Source organism: Maylandia zebra, linkage group LG7, assembly GCF_041146795.1.
Source record: "Maylandia zebra isolate NMK-2024a linkage group LG7, Mzebra_GT3a, whole genome shotgun sequence".
In the NCBI taxonomy this organism is placed as follows: Eukaryota; Metazoa; Chordata; class Actinopteri; order Cichliformes; family Cichlidae; genus Maylandia; species Maylandia zebra.
This window is the reverse complement of record NC_135173.1, coordinates 48,904,060-48,911,845: the sequence shown is the minus strand read 5'-3', so window position 1 is coordinate 48,911,845 and position 7,786 is coordinate 48,904,060. Positions and strand designations below refer to the sequence as shown.

Sequence of the window (7,786 nt, the reverse complement as noted above, 5' to 3'; positions counted from 1 at the left end):
AATATGGTTGCTCAACTAAGACTGGGTAGGAATGTGAAGAATTAAATATAACAAACATAAAGTTTCTTATTTGCATTTACACCACTCCCTGCATCACATCGGATAAACCTGCGGTGTAATTACAGCTGTTTTAATCTGCATAGTGTAATTACAAAGCACTGCAATTCTATTATATAATAATTAGATTCAATATTCGGTTAAAAAGCACCATTATAATGCATCTGTGTTTTTTAATGGTTACATATCACTTAATCAAACTTCCTCAAACACTGAGCATTTTTGCATGTCACATGTCCTCTTCTTCTCATCAGATATCCCCCAAACTTGCAAAGACACACTGACCACAAGATTTTAATTTACTAAGGGGGTGTGTTGATGTGCAGCTGTCAGACCATGCCACTCCGCTTTCCCCACTTCCTCCTGTCCATCATCCCTTCTTTCCTCCCTCCTACCCAGAATGCAATGCAAACTTGAGCAGGCTCAGGCGAGCTATAAAAAGGCATAGAAGCAGAGAGGGAGGGCTGGCGTGCAGCAGGAACTGTGCAGTCACACGCACACGGGGATCCAGGGACAGCAGCCCCTTGCGCTGAGATCTAAAGCCACAACGCGAAAGAGAGGTCAGTACAGAGGACAAAGGCTCTATAGAGGAAAACAGGCAGGAAACGCCTCTGAACAGGGCTGGGTTTGTCAGAGAGGGAGACAAATAGAGGAATATCGGAGAGACAAAGTGGGCAGGGCTGTTTGACGGGATGGAGAGTGGGAATGACAGAGGCAGAGGTTCTTGTGGGAACTGTCATGGGACCGTTTAGTCACACTTTAAAATGTTTGACATTTCTTTTTTTCTTTATGTGCCAAAGGAGCCAATCATGGATTTCTTTGCAGTGTAAAGGCATGCAGGGCTCGTCTGTCATTCACAGTGATGTTACTTAAGGCATTACATCATAATTATCCCCAAAACTATAATTAGCACTGATTGTATTTGCTTGTTTTGCTTTGACTTTTCCTTCTCTGGTTTCTTCTACTTTGATACCGTGTCAACATTCTCCTGAACCTGCAGCCATTTAAAAGGGCATTTTCATGCAACCCCGCGTAGCCATTAAAGTCCGCTGCAAAGCTTTCAGAGCCCGCGAGGATCATTAGCAGCTGATGAGGGCTGAGTGCTATTGATTCCTGTTTTTACGTGCAATTTGGAGCACAGACACATTAATAACACCCACAGCAAACAATTGAATGTCTCATGCTCCATCCTTCCACAAACAACACGGAATATCTCCCACCGCACTGACGTCAAAGGGTCCCCTGATTTCCCTTAAAGGGACAGCTCTCAATTAAAACCGCAGAGCACCCTGGTAACCAAACGATTTACAGGGAGAATGTGCTGTTAGATCATCGCTTTCTGTGTTTTGCTTTCAGGGGCGGTCAGTCAGAGCTTCATCTCCATGGGCTTTTTAGGAATGCTTGACAGATAACCTTTAACAGCTGCACATCGGCTTGAGTCTTTTTTTAGCAGGGCCGCATGTTTAAAAACGGTAATTAGACATGAGGGTGGTGCAGGCAAGATGGACTGTCCCATCTTCCTTAGGATGGATGTAATGGTGATTGTAGGATCTGTAAAGATAGAATTAAAAAAATCCAAAACTGCATATATGAATAGACCACCACTACTATATCAGGTTCTCTAAATAATTTCAGCACTTGATTGGACTGAATTGAATTTTCATATTGCAGGATTATATAAGGGACAATTTAGACACCAAGTCTCTGTTAAGACTCTCCCGAGGAAATGTAGTATGTAGTTTCCCTTCCATAATTGCAGACAGTGTTAAATGCCATGCCCACACCTAGGAGTTGTGCAATCAGGAGTTAGTACACATATGATGTGTAAGGACACAGAAGGTGGCACCATAATAGGCCACACAGAGACTCCCAAAACAGGTTCTGTGCTGACTCAGATGTCAGCCTCCGAGTGACATTTACCCAGACCACAGGGTTAATGGCTGCTGACATACAACTGGACACCTGAGAAGCAACGGCAGGGAGCACTGAGGCGTAGTACAAGTGAGAATCAGAGAACAAGCTGACAAACTTTTAATGCAAACCAAGAAGCACACACTAGGTTTAGGAATGTACAAGTTTCCTTCAGATTAAGTATACTTTAATGTATATCTTGCTTTTTCTGTCTGGCAGTTTAGCCATAAAATGACTCATATCGCACTGTTCTGCAAGCGTATTTTGCAACCTGGCACTATGCAAACTGTACTATTTGAATTGCAAGGGCTAGATAAAATGCAAACTGCTGCAATGTCACCAGGTCAGGTTTGTTTCAATTAATTTAATGCTACTCCTCGAGGTGTGGTTCTTTTAATGCATTCTAATAAAATCTTGCCACAGTAAAACAGTTCCTGGAGATCCTTGAGGAATATTTAACTCCTATTAAATAATAAATCCTAAAATACTGTTTTTTAGTTGTTCATTTAAATACACGGTCCACGATTACACTCAAAATGTCCAACACTGCACCTATGAAGATATTTGTCACCATATAATGTTTTTTTTCTGGTGTACAGTGTGTCCTTTCCTTTTTAGTGCCAATGCCAAGGCACTTGGAGGCACCAAGTAACCTGAGAAGTACTCTCTTGCCTTTTGACACACATTTAATTTGACATACAAGCAGCTTCTTAAGTTACTTTAAGACTATAGCTAGCCAATTTGTTTCATGTGTGTAACATAGTAACAAGCACAATAGCCAAAAAGTGCTGTATGCATAACTCCAAAGGCACACAAGTAGTGCAAAAACTCACCTCAGTGCACAGCAGCTGTGTGAGAGAAATCCATTTAATTTAGGAAACAATACATGACAACTTTGACAGAGTGTGTGGGCATATTTTTGACTGGCACTGCTTTAAAGTATTTTGTTTTTCAACTGTATGTTCAGACGGACATGCAGCTACTTGAACGTGCCTATTTATGCCAGCAACCCAGCCTTCTTCCTCATTCTTCAGACTTCTGTCTTTGAGTCAGCTAAAACGGACATGTAAACAGGAAACAAACTGGCTATTGTCTTTTTTAGATATGCCCAGGTCTATTAATACAACACTAAAAGGTATTTTATTACGCCAAAGGTTTTGTGAATCAAAATATGCTCATACCAGCTTTAACACTATAGGAAAGAAAAGCAGGGTTGCCATTAACAGCATGCTGTGTGCTGTTGTGTCTGCTCAGTCGTGCTCAGTACACTGTACTCTCAATGACACACCAGAAAACTGGCTTTTCCTACATTATACTATACAAAACACACACACAAACAAACTGTTGTGACTTTACCAGGAATAGTAATATTGCCAGCTTTACCAAAACCAATTTCCCCCCAAAAGTTGGAATATTGTGTAAAATATAAAATTGTTATGATATCTACTCCAAAATTTTCTCTGCTTTTGTGTCAATTCCTTAAAGATTTCATATGAATTCTGTTAAACTTTTAATTATAAATACTGAAATATCAAAATTATTTTCAATTTTATGCTGGGAATTATTCTAAAATGAAATGAAATGAAACAAAAAAACTATTTTAAATAGAGCAATTTGATCTTTTGAGCACACAAAACTGTCCTGTATTGCTTAAAGAATATGTAGAGGTGAAAACGACCCTGTTATGGTGATTATAGCCTAAATCTGGCACAGTAATTAAGGTGATCATGCATACATAATCCAAAGTTATTGATTTATACATTAAAGGGCTACCTATAAATCTATGCCTTGCTTGACCTTGCTTGCTGTATGTATCTTCTGTGAATATATTCACTTTTCTGTGTCCTTTTCTCTCTTTTAGTTGACCGAAAACACTCAGACGTAACACAATGGCAGGTAATTAATACACCTGTTCAAGTATTATTATAAATGTCTCTTTATTGATGATAATGAGGTGGAACGTGTTCATTTGTGTGTTTATTATTAATCTAATGGAGTAAAGGAAAGCAGACAGACGGTTGCGTTTCCATGGACTCTACTGCCCTCTTTTGGACAGTTTGGATAACACAGGGAAGGTTTTAATATGTACATTTTAAAAATATTGCGCTCGGATTCTTTGTCGTGATATTGCATTTAATGAAAAACCCAGACACGATCGCAGAATATGATTAAGAAGAAATGGAAATGGCCTTATTGGCTAGATTTGCAATTCAGACTTTGTTATAAGTGCCTGGGAACACTTGGCAACAAAACAAGGGCTAACAACAGTTGCCATGCCAACACTACTTAAGCAATAGCACTAAGCTAGACATAAACAAGCTCAGTCTAAACAGCCTGTTGCAGCAGTTAAAAATGGACGTGTTTTCTTCTTCATCATGTGCGCGTCTTTCCTCCACATCCGACTATCCAGACGGTTTGTTACAAAAACGTTTTCCTTGTGATTTGAACTTTTGCTGTCAAGAAAAACCTCCCGATTCACGCATGTATAACTTTGTCTGTGCCTGCTCATTTCAGACAAGCTCAAAGATGCCAAGATCATTTTTGTTGTGGGTAAGTACCCTGAGCCGCTCTTAGCACTTTAGCAGTAGCGCATTTAGCTTTTATTTGCCTTCATGCCACATGACTGTTTTTTTTTTTTGTTTAATCTTCTTTTAAAGGTGGGCCTGGCTCTGGAAAGGGCACCCAGTGTGAGAAGATAGTGGCAAAGTACGGCTACACTCACCTGTCATCTGGGGATCTGCTCCGTGCTGAGGTGGCTTCTGGCTCTGAGAGGGGCAAGCATCTCCAGGCCATCATGCAGAAGGGAGAGCTGGTACCTTTGGTAAGAGAGGGCACTATAACTGAAATAATTGCGAGTATGCATAATTTAAAAGAAAACAAAAGGTTTCATGTTTTTTTTGTCCAATACTAAATGAAAAGACAAAATACAAGTGTCAGCTCTTCTAAGACACCTTTTTTTGTCAGTGCCATATCATAGTGAAGATTGATCATAATGTTTTGGGGCTACCTGCAGGACACAGTCTTAGACATGATTAAGGAAGCCATGATTGCCAAGGCTGATGTCTCCAAGGGTTTCCTTATTGATGGCTATCCCCGTGAGGTGAAGCAGGGGGAGGAGTTTGAGAAGAAGGTATGGGCTTAATTCATCTTTGCAGCAATGATTTAAAAAAAAAAAGAAAGAAAGACGGAAGCTTAAATGAACAAACTGTCTTTGATCCCAGATCGGCAAACCCTGCTTGCTGCTGTACGTCGACGCAAAAGCAGAGACTATGGCCAAGAGGCTTTTGAAACGCGGTGAGACCAGCGGCCGCTCTGATGACAACGAGGAGACCATCAAGAAGCGCCTGGACCTGTATTACAAAGCAACCGAGCCAGTGATTGCCTTTTATGAGAGCCGTGGTATTGTCAGGAAGGTGTGTGCGACTGCTGCGACAGCGGAAAAACAACATTTGAATCTCAAGTGAAACGTCAACATATATTCTAACGCATCCATTGTCATCTTATTTTGCCCAGGTTGACTCAGAGCTGCCAGTGGATGATGTCTTCGGCCAAGTCTCCAAGGCTATTGATGCTCTGTAGTAAAGCAGCATAACTAGATGGGCCTGTGTCTGATTGTTTATTTTCAAATTTCAAAAAAACAAACTAAAAAAACAAACAAAAAAAGCCAAATCAAAAGAGAAACAATACACTTTCAACTCATTTGGCCATCAGTCTCAAAGATGTCTTAACTTTAATCCTAATCCAGCAATAAGAACCTAAAATTTTAAAGTTACACAGAAATGATTCTGTGTGAAGCAACTTTAAAAAATATCTCTATATGTACAACGTATAAGTCTTGTTTCCATTCTATACTTAACATTTACAGATATGGATGCAGGCCTGTCTACAACTCAGAGGTGCTGTATACAAGAAATATTAACCACCTTCTAACCTTTAAGGCCTACACTTGGTCAAACACGCACTTTACACTCCCCCTTTTTTCTCCTCTTAAGTGCTGCCGTATTAGAACCAAGAGTTAATGACTTCTTTATACATTGTGCCATTAAATAACTGCAGAGATCACTGTGGACAAACTGGTGGAACTTCATTTTCATGTTCGTTGATGGAGCTTTTAAATTACAGTTGCTGACCGCTTTTAACTTCACACGGTCATTTCTGTTAATCTATTTACCGTTACATTTAAAGCACAAAAATGTTCAATTTCTTTTCTATTTTTTCATTAAGATATACACATGTTACATGTATTTCTATAATGTGGTATATGTAAAAATGAAAGATTAAAATAGCCTATAATAAAAAACAATTTGAGTTATTACTGGTGATTGTGTTACCATTGCCCTGCAGTCTGTAGTAATACTTAAAAAACATACTGTCTTCTTTACAGTGTATAAAACAATATAAAAGTCATATTGTGAGGAATCCTGGACAACAACAAGCGCACCTAAAAAGGGGACTTTGACCAGGCTTACGAGTTCAAAAGGGGAAATGGTGGTGTTGCTGAAGCTTGTAGACACAACAGGATGCAGAAAGCTGTGAGCCAGTCCTCTCCTGTTATAAAGTTTTCCCTTAAGACCTTGGTGACCACCTGGTCTTCACTTGCCTCTCATCTTCCTCTCTCTCGCACACACAAACACACATTTCCAGCTGGCCAAGCAAACACTGCGGCAGGTATCCGGACTACTCTCAAAGGAGAGCTCTGATCATGACCGTGTGCTGCAGGGACAAGGAAGAGGAAAACAACCTCTGAAAGGTGCACAGGATGTGTCCATTGGAAAGTCAATCAGGAGACGGCGTCTCTATGCGCTTTCATGAAGCCATTGAGGATGCGGCCTGAATGCTAGGAATGCTGGTCTTACTTAATAAAGGTAGAAAACAAAGGGAATGACCAGAGGTCGCAGTGGAATTTATCACGTACAGCAGAGAAAGAAAGACAGAGGCGCATGTCTCTGAATGGGGGAGAGAGGTGAGAGGGAGACGGGGGTGATAGCAACCCTAAGTGTGTGCGCGTGTCTACTTACCTACAGCCCTGCAAGTTTGGGATCTGCAACCAAGCTAACCTATTCTGATTTACTAAAAAATATATACAATACAGAGCAAATGTTTTGAGTCCCCCTTTATTTCTTGCTCTGTTATTTGGTGCTTTTGGTTTATTTAAGTAGTCTGGGCTTCTTGAAGGGCATTCAAAGCTCTTCTTTGGATGTTGGCTTACTTTTGTTGATCCCACACTGCTTCAATAATGTTAAAGTCTGAGCTGTTTCTGAGTGTTTGCTATCATTGGTATGATGAAAATTGAAATTTTTGACAATCAGATTGTATTACACAGGGGCTCAAACTCTGATGGCACTTTTATGCGTTCATATTTCCATCAATTTTAACAAGATCAACTAAACTACTGGCTGGAATGCAACCAGAAACCCTCGATAAAGCCTCCACCGCATTCTGCAGAGGGTTGTTGACACTCACCGTATCTCTCTCCTGACCTTTAATTTATGGATGATGATTTGAGGCTTTGGAAACAGTAGATGGATCAGCTAAAGGCCCAGGCCTTTAAGGGCATGACTTTTGGATGTCGATCATCAGTGTCCTTAAGATTTTTTAAGGACTACTGCACAGCAGATATGCCAAATCTTAAGTTAATAGGATTTGGGGAATCATCTTGTTGTTACACTTCAAGAATTATATATCTAGCTCTTTGAAAGCAAGAATATAACAAAATAAAGATTGGCTCCAGACTTTTTTTTTTTACACAACACCGTGTGATGTTGTGTAAAAAATTAATGTATAAAAGAAGAGACCATTCATTACATTTTTCATTTGC

General features: G+C 40.0%; 1 protein-coding gene across 2 annotated transcripts; it reads left to right on the top strand.

The window, feature by feature from the left end:
- Positions 1-467: 467 nt before the first annotated feature.
- ak1 (adenylate kinase 1) lies at positions 468-6,280 on the top strand. Of its 2 annotated transcripts, XM_004549574.6 has the most exons (7): positions 468-617; positions 3,830-3,864; positions 4,483-4,518; positions 4,626-4,789; positions 4,982-5,098; positions 5,190-5,381; positions 5,482-6,280. In XM_004549574.6, exons 2-7 carry the CDS (start codon positions 3,858-3,860, stop codon positions 5,545-5,547), a joined length of 582 nt encoding a protein of 193 aa, XP_004549631.3. In that variant the 5' UTR covers positions 468-617; positions 3,830-3,857; the 3' UTR covers positions 5,548-6,280. The 2 variants fall into 2 exon arrangements, with proteins under 2 accessions (XP_004549631.3, XP_004549630.3); XM_004549573.6 differs by lacking the exons at positions 468-617; positions 3,830-3,864 and adding an exon at positions 4,253-4,381.
- The last annotated feature ends 1,506 nt before the right edge of the window (positions 6,281-7,786 follow it).